The sequence below is a fragment of the Pseudophryne corroboree genome, chromosome 1 (genome assembly GCF_028390025.1).
Source record: "Pseudophryne corroboree isolate aPseCor3 chromosome 1, aPseCor3.hap2, whole genome shotgun sequence".
NCBI classification, from domain to species: Eukaryota; Metazoa; Chordata; class Amphibia; order Anura; family Myobatrachidae; genus Pseudophryne; species Pseudophryne corroboree.
The window spans coordinates 1,083,333,652-1,083,358,583 of record NC_086444.1 but is presented as its reverse complement, the minus strand read 5'-3'; the positions used below and the strand labels follow the sequence as shown (position 1 = coordinate 1,083,358,583).

Here is a 24,932-nt window from a genome sequence, read left to right as displayed (position 1 = left end):
ACACAGCAGCCACACAGGGAATGCTCTAATCGAAGACAGGACCCCCTAGCCCTTTGGGGAGACAGAGGGAGAGTTTGCCAGCACACACCCAAAGCGCTATAAATGTATATAAACAACCCTAGAAGGTGTTGTTTACTATATATGCGCTCTTAATATATAAATATCGCCAATTTATGCCCCCCTTCTCTTTGTTACCCTGTTTCTGTAGTGCAGTGCAGGGGAGAGACCTGGGAGCCTTCCTCACCAGCGGAGCTGAGCAGGAAAATGGCGCTGAGTGCTGAGGAGAATAAGCTCCGCCCCTTTTTCGGCGGGCTTTTCCCCGGTTTTTAAGAAACTGGCCTGGGTTAAAATACATACATATAGCCTTAATGGCTATATGTGATGTATTTATTTTGCCACTAAAGGTAATTATATTGCTGCCCAGGGCGCCCCCAGCAGCGCCCTGCACCCTCCGTGACTGAGTCAGTGAGCCGTGTGACAACAATGGCGCACAGCTGCCGTGCTGTGCGCTACCTTCAAGAAGACTGAGGAGTCTTCTGCCGCCTGCTTTCCGGACCTCCGTTCTGCCGTCTCTTCAGCGTCTGTAAGGGGGATCGGCGGCGCGGCTCCGGGACGAACCCCAGGCTGACCTGTGTTCCGACTCCCTCTGGAGCTAAGTGTCCAGTAGCCTAAGACTCCAATCCATCCTGCACGCAGGTGAGTTGGAAATCTCTCCCCTAAGTCCCTCGATGCAGTGATCCTGTTGCCAGCAGGAATCACTGAGATTGAAACCTAAAAAAAAACTTTTCTAAACAGCTCTTTAGGAGAGCCACCTAGATTGCACCCTCTCGGACGGGCACAAAAACCTAACTGAGGCTTGGAGGAGGGTCATAGGGGGAGGAGCCAGTACGCACCATGTGACCTAAAAGCTTTTTTAGATGTGCCCTGTCTCCTGCGGAGCCCGCTATTCCCCATGGTCCTGACGGAGTCCCAGCATCCACTAGGACGTTAGAGAAATGAAGGGTTCAATAGCCTGAGCAGAATCGGGATCCCCACTAATGGGATCCAGGTCACCCCCATCATCATGAATATCATCTGAATCTGATAGCAGAGCAGGTAAACCACGGTTCTGTGGACCTGCATGAGAGAGGGGATTGCTGTGCATCTGACCTAGCAGCTAAATCTGCAACAGGTTGTTGGGAGTAGCTGTGTCTTCTGCACATTAGCAGTGAGCTGGGAAGACATATCTGACATCATAGTCTTAAGAGACCCTAAGCAGTGGGGCTCTGGACCCTCTCCCTCAGCCCCTTCACTGATTTGTGAAGATTGACTGCATTGTTCACAGGAAACAGAATCATTAGATAATTAGAATCTGGTGTGACATACACTGCACAGCTTGCGTTTACCCATATTTCACAGTAAGCACAATAACATACACACAGACAGTTCTAATGCAAGCCTGCCCTACTGTGAGAGGAGACACAGATGAGAGAGGACACCAGCACACCCTGAGCTGCACAGCCCCAGCGAGGCTGTCAACTTTCTGAATATAGTAAACACTAGCAATTTAAGTCCTACAGAGGATCAAGATAGTGTACACAAGCGGCTCTCCCACTTTGTTACTGCCTGTACCAGTATTCCAGCGTGTATTGTGAGGCAGGAAGCACTGTGTGCGCTGTAGATGGCTGCTGTAAGCAGAGGAAGGCACCAAAACGCCTCAGGTGGACCCTGCTCTGAGTTAGCTCTGCCCACTCTAATAGAGCTGGAGCTATAATGAATATTTACACTGGCAAAGTCTCCTTCAGAGCTTAGACAAGCCATTTGTGCCAGTTCTACAAGGGGGATCTTAGCAAGACATCCCTCCCCCAGGGAGGGTCCCGTACGCCAAAACTGTGGCCAGCCGCACTTTGACAAGGGGGATCTTAGCGGGACCCCCGGTTTGTACTCACCACCGATGTCACCTTCAGGCAGCGTTAGGTGTGTGCGGCATGCTGCGGCTGTGACAGCTAAGGTGCAGTGCCCCGCTGAACAACCCCTCAGGACGGTAGTCCTGCAGCGGGTAAGAGACTCTGCACCTCGTAAGGCCGGTGACGGCCCCCCTAATTCCCACGGCGCAGGTATGCTATTGCCCAGACAGCATACGGAAAATAATAAAATGTTACAATGAAATTGAAGAAAACTCTCTGGAGCTGCAGAGATGTGCATCCTCTCCTGAGGGCACTTTTTTCTAAACTGCCTGTGGGAGGGGGCATAGAGGGGAGGAGCCAGCACACCCAGTTGAAGAAATTTAAAGAGCACTGGCTCCTTTGGACCCCGTCTATACCCTATCGTACTAGTTTACCCCAATATCCCTTATGGATGCTAGAGAAAATAAGATTTTACTTACCGATAAATCTATTTCTCGTAGTCCGTAGTGGATGCTGGGGACTCCGTCAGGACCATGGGGATTAGCGGCTCCGCAGGAGACAGGGCACAAAAATAAAGCTTTAGGATCAGGTGGTGTGCACTGGCTCCTCCCCCTATGACCCTCCTCCAAGCCTCAGTTAGGATACTGTGCCCGGACGAGCGTACACAATAAGGAAGGATTTTGAATCCCGGGTAAGACTCATACCAGCCACACCAATCACACCGTACAACTTGTGATCTGAACCCAGTTAACAGTATGACAACGTAGGAGCCTCTGAACAGACGGCTCACAACAAGAACAACCCGATTTTTTTGTAACAATAACTATGTACAAGTATTGCAGACAATCCGCACTTGGGATGGGCGCCCAGCATCCACTACGGACTACGAGAAATAGATTTATCGGTAAGTAAAATCTTATTTTCTCTAACGTCCTAGTGGATGCTGGGGACTCCGTCAGGACCATGGGGATTATACCAAAGCTCCCAAACGGGCGGGAGAGTGCGGATGACTCTGCAGCACCGAATGAGAGAACTCCAGGTCCTCTTTAGCCAGGGTATCAAATTTGTAGAATTTTACAAACGTGTTCTCCCCCGACCACGTAGCTGCTCGGCAGAGTTGTAATGCCGAGACCCCTCGGGCAGCCGCCCAGGATGAGCCCACCTTCCTTGTGGAATGGGCCTTGACAGATTTAGGCTGTGGCAGGCCTGCCACAGAATGTGCAAGTTGAATTGTGCTACAAATCCAACGAGCAATCGTCTGCTTAGAAGCAGGAGCACCCAGCTTGTTGGGTGCATACAGTATAAACAGCGAGTCAGATTTTCTGACTCCAGCCGTCCTTGAAATATATATTTTCAATGCCCTGACAACGTCCAGCAACTTGGAATCCTCCAAATCGCTAGTAGCCGCAGGCACCACAATAGGCTGGTTCAGGTGAAACGCTGACACCACCTTAGGCAGAAAATGAGGACGCGTCCGCAGTTCTGCCCTGTCCGAATGGAAAATCAGATATGGGCTTTTATACGATAAAGCCGCCAATTCTGACACTCTCCTGGCTGAAGCCAGGGCCAGTAGCATGGTTACTTTCCATGTAAGATATTTCAAATCCGCCGATTTGAGTGGCTCAAACCAATGGGATTTGAGAAAATCCAAAACTACATTAAGGTCCCACGGAGCCACTGGGGGCACAACCGGGGGCTGTATATGTAGTACTCCTTTTACAAAAGTCTGGACTTCAGGAACTGAAGCCAATTCTTTCTGGAAGAAAATCGACAGGGCCGAAATTTGAACCTTAATGGACCCCAACTTGAGGCCCATAGACAATCCTGTTTGCAGGAAATGTAGGAATCGACCCAATTGAAATTCCTCCGTGGGGGCCTTCCTGGCCTCACACCACGCAACATATTTTCTCCAAATGCGGTGATAATGTTGTGCAGTCACCTCCTTCCTGGCTTTTACCAGTGTAGGAATGCTGAGGAAGTCTGCTTCCCAGTTGTCCACTCCCGGAATGAACACTGCTGACAGTGCTATCACATGATCTTCCGCCCAGCGAAGAATCCTTGCAGCTTCTGCCATTGCTCTCCTGCTTCTTGTGCCGCCCTGTCTGTTTACGTGGGCGACTGCCGTGATGTTGTCCGACTGGATCAACACCGGCTGACCCTGAAGCAGGGGTTTTGCCAGGCTTAGAGCATTGTAAATCGCTCTTAGCTCCAGTATATTTATGTGAAGAGACATCTCCAGGTTTGACCATACTCCCTGGAAGTTTCTTCCCTGTGTGACCGCTCCCCAGCCTCTCAGACTGGCATCCGTGGTCACCAGGACCCAGTCCTGTATGCCGAATCTGCGGCCCTCTAACAGATGAGCACTCTGCAACCACCACAGAAGAGACACCCTTGTCCGTGGCGACAAGGTTATCCGCTGATGCATCTGCAGATGCGATCCGGACCATTTGTCCAGCAGATCCCACTGAAAAGTTCGTGCGTGGAATCTGCCGAATGGAATCGCTTCGTAAGAAGCCACCATCTTTCCCAGGACTCTTGTGCATTGATGCACAGACACTTTCCCTGGTTTTAGGAGGTTCCTGACAAGTTCGGATAACTCCTTGGCTTTCTCCTCCGGAAGAAACACCTTTTTCTGAACCGTGTCCAGAATCATTCCCAGGAACAGCAGACGTGTCGTCGGGGTCAATTGAGATTTTGGAAAATTCAGAATCCACCCGTGCTGTTGCAGCACTATTTGGGTTAGTGCTACTACGTCCCCCAGCTGTTCCCTGGACCTTGCCCTTATCAGGAGATCGTCCAAGTAAGGGATAATTAATACGCCTTTTCTGTGTAGAAGAAACATCATTTCGGCCATTACCTTGGTAAATACCCGAGGTGCCGTGGACAATCCAAACGGCAGCGTCTGAAACTGATAATGACAGTTTTGCACCACGAACCTGAGGTACCCTTGATGTGAAGGGCAAATTGGGACATGCAGGTAAGCATCCTTGATGTCCAGGGACACCATAAAGTCCCCTTCTTCCAGATTCGCTATCACTGCTCTGAGTGACTCCATCTTGAACTTGAATTTTTGTATGTACAGGTTCAAAGATTTCAGATTTAGAATAGGTCTTACCGAGCCGTCCGGCTTCGGTACCACAAATAGTGTGGAATAATACCCCTTTCCCTGTTGTAGGAGGGGTACCTTGACTATCACCTGCTGAGAATACAGCTTGTGAATGGCTTCCAATACTGTCACCCTGTCTGAGGGAGACGTTGGCAGAGCAGACTTTAGGAACCGGCGAGGGGGAGACTTCTCGAATTCCAACCTGTAACCCTGAGATATTATCTGCAGGATCCAGGGGTCCACCTGTGAGTGAGCCCACTGTGCGCTGAAATTCTTGAGTCGACCCTCCACCGCCCCTGAGTCCGCTTGTAAAGCCCCAACGTCATGCTGAGGGCTTTGCAGAAGCCGGGGGGGGCTTCTGCTCCTGGGAAGAAGCTGCTTGGTGCACTCTCTTACCCTTTCCTTTGCCTCGGGGCAAATATGACTGTCCTTTCGCCCGCTTGTTCCTATAGGAACGAAAGGACTGCGGCTGAAAAGACGGTGTCTTTTTCTGTTGGGAGGGGACCCGAGGTAAAAAGGTGGATTTCCCGGCTGTTGCCGTGGCCACCAAATCCGATAGACCGACCCCAAATAATTCCTCCCCCTTATACGGCAATACTTCCATATGCCGTTTGGAATCCGCATCACCTGACCATTGTCGCGTCCATAAACTTCTTCTGGCAGATATGGACATCGCACTTACTCTTGATGCCAGAGTGCAAATATCCCTCTGTGCATCTCGCATATATAGAAATGCATCCTTTAAATGCTCTATAGTCAGTAAAATACTGTCCCTATCCAGGGTATCAATATTTTCAGTCAGGGAATCCGACCAAACCACCCCAGCACTGCACATCCATGCAGAGGCGATGGCTGGTCGCAGTATAACACCAGTATGAGTGTATATACTTTTCAGGGTAGTTTCCAGCCTCCTATCTGCTGGATCCTTGAGGGCGGCCGTTTCAGGAGACGGTAACGCCACTTGTTTTGATAAGCGTGTGAGCGCCTTATCCACCCTAGGGGGTGTTTCCCAGCGCGCCCTAACCTCTGGCGGGAAAGGATATAATGCCAATAACTTCTTTGAAATTAGCAGTTTTCTATCGGGGTTAACCCACGCTTCATCACACACTTCATTCAATTCGTCTGATTCAGGAAAAACTACAGGTAGTTTTTTCAGACCCCACATAATACCCCTTTTTGTGGTACATGCAGTATCAGAGATATGTAAAGCCTCCTTCATTGCCGTGATCATATAACGTGTGGCCCTACTGGAAAATACGTTTGTTTCTTCACCGTCGACACTAGATTCGGTGTCCGTGTCTGGGTCTGTGTCGACCGACTGAGGTAAAGGGCGTTTTACAGCCCCTGACGGTGTCTGAGACGCCTGTACAGGTACTAACTGGTTTGCCGGCCGTCTCATGTCGTCAACTTATTTTTGTAATGTGCTGACATTATCACGTAATTCCATAAATAAAGCCATCCATTCCGGTGTCGACTCCCTAGGGGGTGACATCACCATTACCGGCAATTGCTCCGCCTCCACACCAACATCGTCCTCATACATGTCGACACACACGTACAGACACAGCAAATGCTCTTATCGAAGACAGGACCCCACTAGCCCTTTGGGGAGACAGAGGGAGAGTTTGCCAGCACACACCCAAGCGCTATAAATATTTAGGAACAACCCTATAGAAGTGTTGTCTCCCTTATAGCAGCTTAATATATATCAAAAACGCAAAAAAAAGTGCCCCCCCCTCTCTTTTTTACCCTGTTTCTGTAGTGCAGTGCAGGGGAGAGTCCTGGGAGCCTTCCTCGCAGCGGAGCTGAGCAGGAAAATGGCGCTGTGTGCTGAGGAGATAGGCCCCGCCCCCTATTTCGGCGGGCTCTTCTCCGGAGTTTGTGAGACCTGGCAGGGGTTAAATACATCCATATAGCCCCAAGGGCTATATGTGATGTATTTTTTAGCCAGAACAAGGTATTCTCATTGCTGCCCAGGGCGCCCCCTGCAGCGCCCTGCACCCTCCGTGACCGCTGGTGTGAAGTGTGTGACAACAATGGCGCACAGCTGCAGTGCTGTGCGCTACCTCATGAAGACTGAAAAGTCTTCTGCCGCCGGTTTCTGGACCTCTTCGCTTTTCGGCATCTGCAAGGGGGTCGGCGGCGCGGCTCCGGGACCGGACTCCATGGCTGGGCCTGTGTTCGATCCCTCTGGAGCTAATGGTGTCCAGTAGCCTAAGAAGCCAATCCATCCTGCACGCAGGTGAGTTCACTTCTTCTCCCCTAAGTCCCTCGTTGCAGTGAGCCTGTTGCCAGCAGGACTCACTGAAAATAAAAAACCTAAAAACTTTTTCTAAGCAGCTCTTTAGGAGAGCCACCTAGATTGCACCCTGCTCGGACGGGCACAAAAACCTAACTGAGGCTTGGAGGAGGGTCATAGGGGGAGGAGCCAGTGCACACCACCTGATCCTAAAGCTTTATTTTTGTGCCCTGTCTCCTGCGGAGCCGCTAATCCCCATGGTCCTGACGGAGTCCCCAGCATCCACTAGGACGTTCGAGAAATGGTATGTTACATTGCTTTCTAGGAAAACACTGTAGTGTAGCATTTCGTGTGCAGATACAGCCAGTCATCAACAGATACAGCCGGTCATCCACAGAACATAGATAGGCATGCTGCATATGACTATGCATAAGTAGCTTGTGCGTCCTATTCGCATTACTCGCAAAAAAAGATGCTCGGCGCTACAGTCACACCACAGCAGCTATTTAACATGCAGGGAAGCTAGATGTCAGTGGACATATCTGTACCTGCCAAATTACCAAGGAAAGCCGCTGATTATTTTAGATTTAGCCAAGTGATAATTATAAATCGGATTTAAGTTAATTTTTCTTACTGAACTTCAGATGAAGTGGGGACAGCACTGTAATAAAATATTATATAGAGGACCTGCAAGAAGGCCTTTAACTCTAAGACACTTCCTACCTTAAAAATTGCAAAAAAGAAAAACTGCTTTCCAAGTAAGAAATTTAGGGGCACATTTATCAACGAGTTTTATAATACACAATGGAGTTTTAAAATTCGCGTATGATAAATGGTGCTCCCGCCATTCAGCTAACAGTCATGCTTTTGAAAATCAACAGTTGAGAGCTGATTGGCTGAAGCACCATTTTGCGCATGCAAGGAGTTTTAAAACTCATTGGGGGGGATTCAATTGTTTGAAAAGTCAGTTGGGTGTCTTTTTTCATATCGAATAGACAGGAAAAAACAGACACCCAACCGACTTTTCAAACAATTGAATTCCCCACAGAGTGTATGATTTATTTATTAACAGTTTCTTATATAGCGCTGCATATTCCGTTACGCTTTACAATAAGACCAGTAGCAGAACAAAACTGGGTAAACACAGACAGAGGTAGGAAGGCCCTGCTCCCAAGATTACAATCTATGGTAAAACTCATTGATAAATCAGCCCCTTAAGTCCTACAAAATCTAACCATTAAATCAGGCAATACTGTAAGACAATCAATACTGAATTACGATCCCAGTGGGAAATATGAACAGGAAGTACTTCCAGTATTATACGCTGAAAACAAACTTTTAAGTCTCAAACCAGTGTCTAGACCTTCATGTGAAAACTAAAGCAAACTAGACAATTTAAGAAAGAGAAAATTTCCTTTTGCTCACACAGAGAAATTTTCTACTCTCGATGGGTGTTCTTAGCTGAAAAAACTTTTCCAGCTGTTAACATGGTCTCCACCACTCTTTCAGTGATACAATTACACTTCAAATTTTTGGTTTATGCAGCCACAGCATTAAAGTGAATTTAGGCCAATTCTGATGAAAAAATGGACCTTGGGTTAACAGGTCACATTTTAGTGGAACACGCTTTGATGGTATTCTTGCTGTACCTTGCCTTTGTGAGAACCATGGTAGGTACAAGTGGCAAGAGGCCTGGAGCTTTCATTAAACATGATGTCTACTAGAAACATTTTTGTATCCCATCCTTAAGCAACAGCAGTCTACTTTGTTGTTCAACTGAAATGTCACGTCAACCTCTGCTATGGACAGGAAATATGTACAGGATATTGGGATCAGTATCCAAAAATATTCACTCAAAGTCCATTAATCATTTTCCTATCTTCATAATGAACACAGCAGAGATCATTGCACTTATTTCATATAAACATTGGGTCTCTTCGTTTCTCCCTGGTGAATGATGTATGCCGCCACTGTCACATTGTTGGATTTAATTTTTATTTAAGATTTATTGGCTTTCCTCTTAGAAGAGGCTGAGCTTTTAAGGTTGCATTTTTTCAGGAACATTGTCAAGAATTGGAGACACTTCCCATAGCAACCAATTAGTTTGCCTATAGCAACAGGCTTCTTGATAAATGCTAGAAGATAATTAGTTGTTATGTGCAACTTCTGCACTAGAGTCTGCTTGATAAATCTGTCCCCATATCACTTACAAGTAACAGCTTGGCATTGTATGTGGCATAAAAAAACAAAAAAAAAAAACCCCAAAACTTAAGAATCTCTTCTCTATGCATGCTCAACAACTGTTCAATGAAAACACTGAAAAATGTGTGTGGATACCTATAGTCTAAAGGACAAACATTTAATTAAGTGACATTTTCTAGAATACATAGCATGGCTTCTTACCCTCTTATCTAATGTTCTCTCACGTACAAAGCCAAGCAACTGGTCATTTACTAGAGAAAGATCTTTCCTCCCAGCAGTGATTATAGTTACAATAACATCATGGCGGATTGCTTCCTCGGGATCATGTGACCTCACCTTAAGGAACTCTGCATACAGATTAAACAATAAGAAAAGAAAACGTGAAATTTCTTTCTTAAAATATTAATTTATTTGCAACGCTTAGAGAGAAACAAGTCGGAACTGCATAAAAAAGGGCACTGCTTGCAAGCATAGAATGAATGACCTAAAAGCAGAATTAAAAAAAATAAGATTTTAAACCTACTGGTAAATCTTTTTCTTCTAGTCCGTAGAGGATGCTGGGGACTCCGTAAGGACCATGGGGTATAGACGGGCTCCGCAGGAGACATGGGTACTACTATAAAGAACTTTAGAATGGGTGTGCACTAGCTCCTCCCTCTATGCCCCTCCTCCAGACCTCAGTTAGAGAAACTGTGCCCAGAGGAGATGGACAATACGAGGAAAGGATTTTGTAACTCTAAGGGCAAGATTCATACCAGCCCACACCATATACACCGTACAACCTGGAACATATGCAATCAGTTAACAGTATGAACAAAACCGTATCAGCTAAAGACTGATCTCAACTGTAACCTAACCCTTATGTAAGCAACAACTATATACAAGCCTTGCAGATTTTGTCCGCACTGGGACGGGCGCCCAGCATTCTCTACGGACTAGGAGAAAAAGATTTACCGGTAGGTTTAAAATCTTATTTTCTCTTATGTCCTAGAGGATGCTGGGGACTCCTTAAGTACCATGGGGATTATACCAAAGCTCCCAAACGGGCGGGAGAGTGCGGATGACTCTGCAGCACCGATTGAGCAAACGCAAGGTCCTCATCAGCCAGGGTATCAAACTTATAGAACTTTGCAAAAGTGTTTGAACCTAACCAGGTAGCAGCTCGGCAAAGCTGTAAAGCCGAGATGCCTCGGGCAGCCGCCCAAGAAGAGGCCACCTTCCTAGTGGAATGGGCCTTTACCGAATTTGTTAACGGCAATCCTGCCGTAGAACGAGCCTGCTGAATCGTGTTACAGATCCAGCGAGCAATAGTCTGCTTCGAAGCAGGAGCGCCAACTTTGTTGGCTGCATACAGGACAAACAGTGCTTCTGTTTTCCTAACTCGAGCCATCCTGGCTACATAGATTTTTAAAGGCCCTGACTACATCCAGGAACTTGGAATCCTCCAAGTCACTCGTAGCCACAGGCACCACAACAGGTTGGTTCATATGAAATGAAAAAACCTTAGGCAAAAATTGAGGACGAGTCCTCAACTCTGCTCTATCCACATGGAAGGTCAAATAGGGGCTCTTGTGAGACAAGGCCGCCAATTCGGACACCCGCCTTGCAGATGCCAAGGCCAACAACATGACCACCTTCCAAGTGAGAAATTTCAATTCAACCGTTTGAAGAGGTTCAAACCAGTGAGACTTCAGGAACCGTAACACCACGTTAAGGTCCCAAGGTGCCACTGGGGGCACAAAAGGAGGCTGGATGTGCAGCACAGGATCCGGTCTGAAGATCGAGTGTCTAGGTCGACAATGTTTAGGTCGACCACTATAGGTCGACATGGATGGAAGGTCGACAGGGTTTCTAGGTCGAAATGTGCTAGGTCGACAGGTCTAAAGGTCGACATGAGTTTTTCACATTTTTTTTGGGGGGGGGGGGGGGATTTTTTCATACTTAACGATCCACGTGGACTACGATTGGAATGGTAAAGTGTGCCGAGCGAAGCGAAGGCACCATGCCCGAAGCATGGCGAGCGAAGCTAATTTGGGATCCCGGTCACTCTACGAAGAAAATTACACAAAAAAAAAATCCTCATGTCGACCTTTAGACCTGTCGACCTAGAAACCCTGTCGACCTTCCATCCATGTCGACCTAGTGACTGTCGACCTATAGTGGTCGAACTAAACATTGTCGACCTAGACACTGTCGATTTGATGAACCACACCCGTGCAGCACTCCCTTTACAAAAGTCTGGACTTCTGGGAGAGAAGCCAATTGCTTCTGAAAGAAAATAGACAGGGCCAAAATCTGTACCTTAATGGAGCCTAATTTTAGGCCCATATCCACTCCTGTCTGTAGAAAGTGGAGAAAACGGCCCAGATGGAAATCTTCTGTAGGAGCATTCTTGGCTTCACACCAAGAAACATACTTACTCCAGATACGGCGAAAATGTTTCGCCGTCACGTCCTTCCTAGCCTTTATCAGAGTAGGGATGACTTCCTTCGGAATACCTTTCCCAGCTAGGATTCGGCGTTCAACCGCCATGCCGTCAAACGTAACCGCGGTAAGTCTTGGAATACGCAGGGCCCCTGCTGTAACAGGTCCTTTCTGAGAGGAAGAGGCCAGGGATCCCCTGTGAGCATCTCCTGAAGATCTGAATACCAGGCCCTTCGAGGCCAATCTGGAACAATTAGTATTGTTTTTACTCTTTTGTCGTATGATTCTCAATATTTTTGAGATGAGAGGAAGAGAGGGGAACACATAGACCGACTGAAACACCCAAGGTGTCACCAGGGCGTCCACCGCTACTGCCTGAGGGTCCCTTGACCTGGTACAATACCGCCGAAGCTTCTTGTTGAGGCGTGAAGCCATCATGTCTATGTGAGGAATTCCCCAAAGACTTGTTATCTCTGTAAAAACTTATTGATGAAGTCCCCACTCTCCTGGATGGAGATCGTGTCTGCTGAGGAAGTCTGCTTCCCAGTTGTCTACTCCTGGCGGTGTACATGAGCCACGGCTGTGACGTTGTCTGATTGAATCAGAATCGGTAGGTCGTGAAGAAGATCCTCCGCTTGTCGTAGGCCGTTGTATATGGCCCTCAATTCTAGTACGTTGATGTGTAGACAAGCCTCCTAGCTTGACCATTGCTCCTGAAAATATCTTCCTTGTGTGACTGCTCCCCATCCTCGGAGGCTTGCGTCCGTGGTCACCAGAGCACAGTGCTGAATGCCAAACCTGCGACCCTCTAGAAGGTGAGCACTTTGCAACCACCACAGGAGAGACACCCTGGCCCTGGGGGACAGGCTTATCTTCTGATGTATTAGTAGATGTGACCCGGACCACTTGTCCAGGAGGTCCCACTGAAACGTCCTTGCATGAAACCTGCCGAAGGGGATGGCCTCATAGGCTGCCACCATTTTCCCCAGAATACGAGTGCATTGATGAACAGACACTCTTTTTGGTTTTAGCAAGTCTCCGACCATGTTCTGGAGGTCCTGGGCTTTTTCCATTGGGAGAAAAACCCTCTTCTGTTCCGTGTCCAGAATCATGCCTAGGAATGATAGTCGAGTCGTTGGAATCAATTGTGACTTTGGCAGATTGAGAATCCAACCGTTTTGTTGTAACACTCTCAGGGAGAGCGACACGCTCTTCTGCAATTGATCTCTCGATCTTGCTTTTATCAGGAGATCGTCCAAGTATGGGATAATTGTGACTCCCTGCCTGCGCAGGAGCACCATCATCTCCGCCATCACCTTGGTGAACATCCTCGGGGCCGTGGAAAGCCCAAACGGCAACGTCTGAAACTGGTAATGACAGTCCTGTACAGCGAATCTCAGGTACACCTGATGAGGAGGATATATGGGGACATGAAAGTATGCATCCTTTATGTCGAGTGACACCATAAAATCCCCCCCCCTTCCAGACTGGAGATCACAGCCCGGAGCGATTCCATCTTGAATTTGAACTCTCTCAAGTACAGGTTTAGGGATTTTAGATTTAAAATGGGTCTGACCGAACCATCCGGCTTCGGGACCACAGACAGGGTCGAATAGTACCCTTTCCCCTGTTGGACTAGGGGAACCTTGACAATCACTTGCTGTTGATACAGCTTTTGAATTGCAGCGAACACTACTTCCCTCTTTGGGGGAGTAGCTGGCAAGACAGACTTGAAAAATCGGCGAGGGGGCACCTCTTCGAATTCCAGTTTGTAGCCTTGGGATACAATATCCATTGCCCAAGGATCCACGTCTGACAGAACCCAGACCTGGCTGAAGAGTCGAAGACGTGCCCCGCCCCCACCGGTGCGGACTCCCTCAGTGGAGCCCCAGCGTCATGCGGTGGATTTAGTAGAAGCCGGGGAGGACTTCTGCTCCTGGGAACTAGCCGGAGCAGGTGCTCTCTTTCCTCTACCCTTACCTCTGGCGAGGAAAGATGAGCCCTGACCTCTTCTGGACTTATGCGACCGAAAGGACTGCATCTGATATTGTGGAGTTTTCTTTTTCTGCGGGGGAACAAAAGGCAAAAAGGTAGATTTACCCGCGGTAGCTGTGGCAACCAGGTCCGTGAGACCTTCCCCAAATAAAACTTCACCTTTGTATGGCAAAACCACCATATGCTTCTTTGAGTCAGCATCACCCGTCCATTGGCAGGTCCACAGGGCTCGCCTAGCAGAAACCGCCATGGCGTTGGCTCTCGAACCCAGCAGCACAACGTCTCTTTTAGCGTCCCTAATATATAAGACTGCGTCTTTAATGTGGCCTAAGGTCAATAAAATGGTATCCCTATCTAGGGTATCAAAGTCAGCTGACAAGGTATCTGTCCAAGCTGCAACTGCACTACACACCCATGCCGATGCTATTGCCGGTCTGAGCAAAGGACCCGTATGCGCATAAATAGATTTTAAAGTAGTTTCCTGTCTGCGACCAGCAGGATCCTTGAGGGCTGCCGTGTCTGGAGACAGTAGCGCCACTTTCTTGGACAGGCGTGTTAAAGCCTTGTCCACCCTGGGTGAGGATTCCCAACGTACCCTGCCCTGTGCAGGGAAAGGATACGCCATAAGAAACCTCTTGGGAATCTGCAGTTTTTTTATCTGGAGTTTCCCAAGCTTTTTCAAATAACTCGTTAAGCTCATGGGATGGGGGAAAGGTTACCTCAGGTTTCTTTTCCTTATACATGCGCACCCTCGTGTCAGGGACCGAGGGGTCATCTGTGATATGCAAAACACCTTTTATTGCAATAATCATATAATGAATACTTTTGGCCACCCTTGGGTGTAACCTCGCCTCATCATAGTCTACACTGGAGTCAGAATCCGTGTCAGTATGTGTCTGCTATTTGGGATAGGGGACGTTTCTGAAACCCAGAAGGGCCCGGTGACCCAGCTGAAGCCGTGGATTGACTCCCTGCTTTTTCCCTGGACTCTGCTTTCTCCAATCTCTTATGTAATAAGGTCAAATTTGCATTTAAAACATTCCACATGTCCATCCAATCATGAGTCGGCGTTGCCGACGGAGACACCACAATCATCTGCTTCACCTCCTCCTTAGCTGAGCCTTCCGCATCAGACATGCCGACACTCGAGCAGACACCCCCACACACACAGGGATAATAGTTATAAGGAGAAAATTCTCCTTTGGAGAGAGAGAGTATGCCAGCACACACCCAGCGCCAACTGACACTGGAAAATAAACTCCCAGATAATAGCGCTTTTTATATTACTCACTGTGTTAATACACTCACTGCACCTTCAAGTGCCCCCCCTCCTCTTTTCAGCCCTGTGTCACAGTGTTCAGCAGGGGAGATACCGGGGAGCCAGCTTCTCTGCAGATCTCTGTGGAGAAAATGGCGCAGGTTAGAGCTGAGGGACCAAGCTCCGCACCCTCCAGCGGCGGGCTTCGGTCCCGCTCAATCTCAAAACTGGCGGGGGATTTAAAGAATTACTGCCACCGCAGTGCCTATAATACTGCCAGATATAGAGGTCATTATTGCTGCCCAGGACGACCCCCCTGCGACCATCAGTGCCCGCTAGTGTGTGTAGTGTGTGGGAGCAAAGGCGCGCAGCGTTACCGCTGCACGCTTACCTCAGTGAAGATCAGAAGTCTTCTGCCGCCTTGATGTCTTCTATTCTTCTCATACTCACCCGGCTTCAATCTTCCGGCTCTGTGAGGAGGACGGCGGCGCGGCTCTGGGACGAACGGCGGGGGGAGCCCTGCGTTCCGACTCCATCTGGAGCTAATGGTGTCCAGTAGCCTAAGAAGCAGAGCCTATCACTTAAGTAGGCCTGCTTCTCTCTCCTCAGTCCCACGATGCAGGGAGCCTGTTGCCAGCAGTGCTCCCTGAAAACAAAAAACCTAACAAAATTCTTTTTCAGAGAAACTCAGGAGAGCTCCCCTGCAGTGCACCCAATCTCCTCTGGGCACAGGCTCTAACTGAGGTCTGGAGGAGGGGCATAGAGGGAGGAGCCAGTGCACACCCATTCTAAAGATCTTTATAGTGCCCATGTCTCCTGCGGAGCCCGGCTATACCCCATGGTCCTTACGGAGTCCCCAGCATCCTCTAGGATGTAAGAAAAATGAACTAAAGATTCTATATCAAACACCAGGATTTTTAAAATACTGCAAAAATATATTCCTGCGTCTCTGATGAGAAGTGCTTATCCCAGAGGTTCCCAAACACGGTCCTCAAGGCACCCCAACGGTCCTGGATTTTAAATGTATTTATGCTAGGCCACAGGTGACTTAATTAGCACCTTAGTCAATTTGATTTAACGATCTGTGCTGAGCCATGGATATACCTAAAACCGGGACTGTTGGGGTGCCTTGAGGACCACGTTTGTGAACCTCTGGCATATCCTAAAGAGTTTCTACAACATTACAATTTATGAAAAATAAGAATTTACTTACCGATAATTCTATTTCTCGTAGTCCGTAGTGGATGCTGGGAACTCCGTAAGGACCATGGGAATAGCGGCTCCGCAGGAGACTGGGCACAAAAGTAAAGCTTTAGGACTACCTGGTGTGCACTGGCTCCTCCCCCTATGACCCTCCTCCAAGCCTCAGTTAGGATACTGTGCCCGGACGAGCGTACACAATAAGGAAGGATTTATGAATCCCGGGTAAGACTCATACCAGCCACACCAATCACACCGTACAACCTGTGATCTGAACCCAGTTAACAGCATGATAACAGAGGAGCCTCTGGATAGATGGCTCACAACAACAATAACCCGATTTAGTTAACAATAATTATGTACAAGTATTGCAGACAATCCGCACTTGGGATGGGCGCCCAGCATCCACTACGGACTACGAGAAATAGAATTATCGGTAAGTAAATTCTTATTTTCTCTGACGTCCTAGTGGATGCTGGGAACTCCGTAAGGACCATGGGGATTATACCAAAGCTCCCAAACGGGCGGGAGAGTGCGGATGACTCTGCAGCACCGAATGAGAGAACTCCAGGTCCTCCTCAGCCAGGGTATCAAATTTGTAGAATTTAGCAAACGTATTTGCCCCTGACCAAATAGCTGCTCGGCAAAGTTGTAAAGCCGAGACCCCTCGGGCAGCCGCCCAAGATGAGCCCACCTTCCTTGTGGAATGGGCTTTTACAGATTTTGGCTGTGGCAGGCCTGCCACAGAATGTGCAAGCTGAATTGTATTACAAATCCAACGAGCAATATTCCGCTTAGAAGCAGGAGCACCCAGCTTGTTGGGTGCATACAGGATAAACAGCGAGTCAGATTTTCTGACTCCAGCCGTCCTGGAAACATATATTTTCAGGGCCCTGACTATGTGCAACAACTTGGAGTCCTCCAAGTCACTAGTAGCCGCAGGTACCACAATAGGTTGGTCCAGATGAAACGCTGAAACCACCTTAGGGAGAAAATGAGGACGAGTCCTCAATTCCGCCCTGTCTGAATGGAAGATCAGATAAGGGCTTTTACAGGATAAAGCCGCCAATTCTGACACGCGCCTGGCCTAGGCCAGGGCCAACAGCATGACCACTTTCCATGTGAGATATTTTAACTCCACAGATTCAAGTGGTTCAAACCATTGTGACTTTAGGAACCCCAAAACTACATTGAGATCCCAAGGTGCCACTGGAGGCACAAAAGGAGGCTGTATATGCAGTACCCCTTTTACAAACGTCTGAACTTCAGGAACTGAAGCTAGTTCTTTCTGGAAGAAAATTGACAGGGCCGAAATTTGAACCTTAATGGACCCCAATTTTAGGCCCATAGACACTCCTGTTTGCAGGAAATGCAGGAATCGACCTAGTTGAAATTCCTCCATCGGTGCCTTACTGGCCTCGCACCACGCAACATATTTTCGCCTAATGCGGTGATAATGCTTTGCGGTTACATCCTTCCTGGCTTTGATCAGAGTAGGGATGACTTCATCCGGAATGCCTTTTTCCTTCAGGATCCGGCGTTCAACCGCCCTGCCGTCAAACGCAGCTGCGGTAAGTCTTGGAATAGATAGGGTCCTTGATGGAGCAGGTCCCTTCTTAGAGGTAGAGGCCACGGGTCCTCCGTGAGCATCTCTTGAAGTTCCGGGTACCAAGTCCTTCTTGGCCAATCCGGAGCCACGTGTATAGTTCTTACTCCCCTCCGTCTTATAATTCTCAATACTTTTGGTAAGAGAGGAAGAGGAGGGAACCCATACACTGACTGGTACACCCACGGTGTTACCAGAGCGTCCACAGCTATTGCCTGAGGGTCCCTTGACCTGGCGCAATACCTGTCCAATTTTTTGTTTAGGCGGGACGCCATCATGTCCACCTTTGGTTTTTCCCAACGGTTTACAATCATGTGGAAGACTTCTGCTGAGGAAGTCTGTTTCCCAGTTGTCCACTCCCGGAATGAACACTGCCGACAATGCTATCACATGATTTTCCGCCCAGCGAAAAATCCTTGCAGCTTCTCTACGTGGGCGACTGCCGTGATGTTGTCCGACTGGATCAGCACCGGTTGACCTTGAAGCAGAGGTCTTGCTTGGCTTAGGGCATTGTAAATGGCCCTTAGCTCCAAGATATTTATGTGAAGTGATGTCTCCAGGCTTGACCACAAGCCCTGGAAATTTCTTCCCTGTGTGACTGCTCCCCAGCCTCGCAGGCTGGCATCCGTGGTCACCAGGACCCAGTCCTGAATGCCGAATCTGCGCCCTCTAGAAGATGAGCACTCTGCAACAACCACAGGAGAGACACACTTGTCTTTGGTGATAGGGTTATCCGTTGATGCATCTGAAGATGCGATCCGGACCACTTTTCCAGCAGGTCCCACTGGAAAGTTCTTGCGTGGAATCTGCCGAATGGAATTGCTTCGTAGGAAGCCACCATTTTTCCCAGGACCCTTGTGCACTGCTGCACTGACACTTGGCCTGGTTTTAGGAGGTTTCTGACTAGTTCGGATAACTCCCTGGCTTTCTCCTCCTGGAGAAACACCTTTTTCTGGACTGTGTCCAGGATCATCCTTAGGAATAGAAGACGTGTCGTCGGGATCAGCTGCGATTTTGGAATATTAAGAATCCAACCGTGCTGCCGCAACACTACTTGAGATAGTGCTACCCCGACTACCAACCGTTCCCTGGATCTTGCCCTTATCCGGAGATCGTCCAAGTAAGGGATAATTAAAACTCCCTTCCTTCGAAGGAGTATCATCATTTCGGCCATTACTTTGGTAAAGACCCGGGGTGCCGTGGACAAACCAAACAGCAGCGTCTGAAACTGATAGTGACAGTTCTGTACCACAAACCTGAGGTACCCTTGGTGAGAAGGGTAAATTGGGACATGGAGATAAGCATCCTTGATGTCCAGAGACACCATATAATCCCCTTCTTCCTGGTTTGCCATCACCGCTCTGAGTGACTCCATCTTGAATTTGAATCTTTGTATGTAAGTGTTCAAGGATTTCAGATTTAAATTAGGTCTCACCGATCCGTCCGGCTTCGGTACCACAAACAGCGTGGAATAATACCCCTTTCCCTGTTGTAGGAGGGGTACCTTGATTATCACCTGCTGGGAATACAGCTTGTGAATGGCTTCCCATACCGCCTCCCTGTCGGAGGGAGACGTCGGTAAAGCAGACTTTAGGAAAACGGCTAAGGGGAGACGTCTCGAATTCCAATTTGTACCCCTGAGATACCACCTGAAGGATCCAGGGGTCCCCTGTGAGTGAGCCCACTGCACGCTGAAATTTTTGAGACGGGCCCCCACCGTGCCTGAGTCCGCTTGTAAAGCCCCAGCGTCATGCTGAGGACTTGGCAGAGAACGGGAGAGGGCTTCTGTTCCTGGGAACTGGCTGTTTGCTGCAGCCTTTTTCCTCTCCCTCTGCCACGGGGCAGAAATGAGGAGCCTTTTGCCCGCTTGCCCTTATGGGGCCCAAAGGACTGCGCCTGATAATACGGCGTCTTCTTATGTTGAGAGGCTACCTGGGGTAAAAATGTGGATTTTCCAGCCGTTGCCGTGGCCACCAGGTCTGTTAGACCTACCCCAAATAACTCCTCCCTTTTATAAGGCGATACTTCCATATGCCTTTTGGAATCAGCATCACCTGACCACTGTCTTGTCCATAACCCTCTTCGGGCAGAAATGGACAGCGCACTTACTCTTGATGCCAGTCGGCAAATATCCCTCTGTGCATCACGCATATATAGAAATGCATCTTTTAAATGCTCTATAGTCAGTAATATACTGTCCCTATCTAGGGTATCAATATTGTCAGTCAGGGAATCCGACCAAGCCACCCCAGCACTGCACATCCAGGCTGAGGCGATTGCTGGTCGCAGTATCACACCCGTGTGAGTGTATATACATTTTAGGATATTTTACTGCTTTCTGTCAGCAGGTTCCTTAAGGGCGGCCGTATCCGGGGACGGTAGTGCCACCTGTTTAGACAAGCGTGTGAGCGCTTTATTCACCCTAGGGGGTGTTTCCCAACGTGCCCTATCCTCTGGCGGGAAGGGGTATGATGCTAATAACTTTTTAGGAATTAACAGTTTTTATCGGGGGAAACCCACGCATCATCACACACTTCATTTAATTCCTCAGATGCAGGAAAAACTACAGGCAGTTTTTTCTCACCCAACATAATACCCTTTTTAGTGGTACTGGTATTATCAGAAATGTGTAAAAACATTTTCCATAGCCTCAATCATGTAACGTGTGGCCCTACTGGAAGTCACATACGTCTCTTAATCGTCGACACTGGAGTCAGTATCCGTGTCGGCGTCTGTATCTGCCATCTGCGGTAACGGGCGTTTTAGAGCCCCAGATGGCTTTTGAGACACCTGGACAGGCACAGGCTGAGTCGCCGGCTGTCTCATGTCATCAATCTTTTGTAAAGAGCTGACTCACATAATTCCTTCCATAAGCTCATCCACTCAGATGTCGACTCCCTAGGGGGTGACATCTCTGTTACAGGCAATTGCTCCGCCTCCACCTCATTTTCCTCCTCATACATGTCGACACAACGTACCGACACACAGCACACACACAGGGAATGCTCTGATAGAGGACAGGACCCCACTAGCCCTTTGGGGAGACAGAGGGAGAGTATGCCAGCACACACCAGAGCGCTATATATATATATATATATATATATATACACAGGGATAACCTTATATAAGTGTTTTTCCCCTTATAGCTGCTTTATTGTTATACTGCACCTAATTAGTGCCCCCCTCTCTTTTTTAACCCCTTTCTGTAGTGTAGTAACTGCAGGGGAGAGCCAGGGAGCTTCCCTCCAACGGAGCTGTGAGAGAAAATGGCACCAGTGTGCTGAGGAGATAGGCTCCGCCCCCTTCTCGGCGGCCTTTTCTCCCGTTTTTCTGTGGAATCTGGCAGGGGTTAAAAATCATCCATATAGCCCTGGGGGCTATATGTGATGTATTTTCGCCAGCCAAGGTGTTTTTATTGCTGCTCAGGGCGCCCCCCCCTAGCGCCCTGCACCCTCAGTGACCGAAGTGTGAAGTGTGCTGAGGAGCAATGGCGCACAGCTGCAGTGCTGTGCGCTACCTTGGTGAAGACAGGATGTCTTCTGCCGCCGATTTTCCGGACCTCTTCTTGCTTCTGGCTCTGTAAGGGGGCCGGCGGCGCGGCTCTGGGACCGAGCTCCGAGGCTGGGCCTGTGTTCGGGTCCCTCTGGAGCTAATGGTGTCCAGTAGCCTAAGAAGCCCAATCCACTCTGCACGCAGGTGAGTTCGCTTCTTCTCCCCTTAGTCCCTCGATGCAGTGAGCCTGTTGCCAGCAGGTCTCACTGAAAATAAAAAACCTAAAACTAAACTTTCACTAAGAAGCTCAGGAGAGCCCCTAGTGTGCACCCTTCTCGGCCGGGCACAAAAATCTAACTGAGGCTTGGAGGAGGGTCATAGGGGGAGGAGCCAGTGCACACCAGGTAGTCCTAAAGCTTTACTTTTGTGCCCAGTCTCCTGCGGAGCCGCTATTCCCATGGTCCTTACGGAGTTCCCAGCATCCACTAGGACGTCAGAGAAATGAAATTAGCATAAGAAAAAAAAAACTATACAAATACTATGAAACTGAAAGTAGTACCACAACATAATACATATTAGGCAGTGATCTTGCATCATATACATACAAAACTCAGTTCATCCAGTGGAAATTCAAACAGCAGAACCTACTGTACTTGAATCTGCATGTTAGATCAGGACAGGCATTGCTGTGCGTCTCTTTTATCAACAATTAAAGTTAGGTGACTGATAATCAGTGGCGCAAACTTTTTCTCAAAACAGACCATTCTTTACCTTCTGATCATTTTTCATTATTCTCTCACCTGAATATGGTATTTGTGACCATTCACTTTATTCCCCGGAGGGAGGATGCTTATGGGGCACTGTGCACTGGGCATAAGACACTGTGCTAAAAATATACATATTTACACTGTTACACACAATGCACATTTAGGTCCGACTTGGTGACAATTTCTACAGTTTATTAGAATAGATAGAGTATATTAAAGGTTTTATAACCTACTAGAGGTGCAGGATAGCATACAAATATACTTGAATTACCTGAGTCGATTTATCAGCACTTTAAAAGACAAACTTTTACCAGAAATGGTCTTCTAGTAGTAACTCACCAGTCAGATCTCTAGCCAAATCTGGATGGTTCATTAAACAGTGACTGGCAAATTTGACACTTTCTAATCTCACAGGAACATGGATATCATTAAATCTATAAATAAAAATAAATAAAAAAGAACAAATTACAATCTATAAACTAATGATGCAAGATTGATCAGGCTTGTTTCTATAGAGCAGCTCAAGCAATTACATTTAAATGATTGTTCAATAAAATTTGCTTAATTACATTGAATACAACAATGTTTGGAACACAAAAAAAAATGGCTGATAACAAAATCTCAGTAACAAGCATGTAACAGTCTTAATTTGATGTACTGTTTGCATTACAGACTTCAGGCCTTTAGGTGTTACTACAACGTATTATGGGTGACACAAAGCTCTTACCAAGGCTAAAGAAATAAGTGCAATCTCATCCCAACAAGCCATAGTAACTAGGTTTCTTTGCCACCAAGTGTTACGTCTTTTATTGTAAGTGAGGAAGCATTAAAACGTAACACTTGCACTGTTGTACACCTTTCAAACTGCACAAATAACCCGGTATTGCCCCGGGTCGACACGCGGTGTGAAAGGAGCATAGCCGAAATCCTGGGTCGCCCGACCCGGCAATTCAACCCGGGTATAAAGCAGTGTTATACCCGGGTTGAATACCGGGTCAGTGGCTGCGTAAACAGGCTCCCGGGTCGATGCGACTCGGGACCCGTTTACTAGATAGGGAGAGGCGGCGCGGAGATGATCTCATCTCCCAGCGCCGCCCCCGCCGCTTATTGCCGGGTCGGGAAAGCCTGCAGCAGCTGCCAATGCCGGATCCCACCCGGGAAAGACCCGTTTCCAATTCCAATTCCAGGGTGGGATCCGGCATTGGCAGTGTGAAAGGGGTATTACTTAGCAGATATTTTTCATACACTGCTAGTCATTAGACAAAGAGCAGACATAAAAAAAAAAACACTTCCCTTTCCAAAACAGTGGCTTGTGAATGAACACAAGATAAAGTATTATTATATATATTCTATTTCTAAGGTTGAAACTCAATTATTTGTGCTGCTAGCAGCCAGTAGATGGTGCCCAGCGTAGCTATTAAATTTTTTCTCCACTGTGATGAGATCAGCTGCTGGCAACTGCATTTCAGCTTGCACACCACAAGTATTGTTGAAACAAAACAAAAAAAAAGTCAGCAATGCAGTGTTCGTTCTGTTTGGAGAACAATAAAGTTACTTTGAAAACAAGAAGAAAACAAACCTGTAGCTGCTTGGTGAAGTGTTGAGAGACCGATCTGTTACTGTAAAGAGCCCTACACACCTGGTCGATACCAGTGAAAGATATGAATCATCTCGTTTATTAATGAACGAGATACCGTTCATATCTTTCAGTGTATAGGCACCAGCGATGAATGATGTGCATCCCGCGCTCGTTAATCGCTGGTGCCGGCTCGTTTCAACATGCAGGCCAATATGGACAACATCGTCCATATTAGCATACACTGCTATGGAGCCGGGTGACGGGGGGAGTGAAGAAACTTCACTCCCCAGCCGCCGGGTCGCCCATCTGTCGTATCGGCGGTCGGGTAGCTCGGCGGCGGGTCGCCGAGTCTGTAGTGCCCTGTAGTACGATACTAGTAATTTTTGCAGTGGGTACAGGGGAGAGGTCATAGATGACAGGGGTTAATACTAGCATTGTGCATTAGTTACTGGAGAAACTTTATCACAGTGAAAACATGTATATACTGTAGTGTGCTATACCACCACAGTGGGGTGAGAGCAGTGAGCAGCACAGCAGGGTGAGTTTGCTCTCTGTTTGGAAAACAAAGTTCTATGGAAAAGAGAAACAAAACTATAGCTTTTACTAAAATAAATATAATGTGTTCATCTGTCTAAAGCTACATACACACTAGACGACGTTGCCGTATGAGCGACATCGTGTAGTGTTTCCCCTCCCTGGCCAGACGGTCCGTGCCCGCCGGTACACACTTAGCGATATGACCGTTCATATCGCTGTGACGTCAAGCAGCGGCCGGCCGCGCATGCAGCTCCTGGACAACAGTCCAGATTGAGCATGTATGCACTGCCGACACTGAGGGTCATTAAAGACCTGCGATGCCGTGCATCCGCCATAGTCGCCGGCATACACACTTGCCAAGAAAGTGAACGACGTCGCTCATGAAGGGAGAACATGAGCAATGTCGTTCATTTTATCGGCAAGTGTATATGCACCTTATGAAGAGGATTTACAAGGTGGGGTGATGAATATGCCTTGCTACAATTTTACTACAGTAACCAAGTTATTACTAATTAATTTCCATTATTATCGTTTGAACGTAGTAAAACAGAGGAGTCTGAGTTACAAGTTCGGCTTACAGAATCCATAGCCCAGCTCCCAGAGGACAATAGTCTGAGGACCATCGCATAATACTTCTTAGC

The 24,932-nt window shown here is 47.9% G+C and overlaps 1 protein-coding gene across 4 annotated transcripts in view; it reads right to left on the bottom strand.

Annotated features, from left to right (window-relative positions):
• PDS5A (PDS5 cohesin associated factor A) overlaps positions 1–24,932 on the bottom strand; it is a 351,976-nt gene that overhangs the window by 164,606 nt on the left and 162,438 nt on the right. For all 4 annotated transcript variants that reach the window (XM_063921117.1, XM_063921126.1, XM_063921146.1 and 1 more), the window contains exons 10-11: positions 22,515–22,609; positions 9,635–9,780 (exon numbers count right to left, since the gene is read on the bottom strand). In XM_063921117.1, the coding sequence (XP_063777187.1) occupies positions 9,635–9,780; positions 22,515–22,609 (241 nt within the window). The remainder of the gene's footprint in view (positions 1–9,634; positions 9,781–22,514; positions 22,610–24,932) is intronic.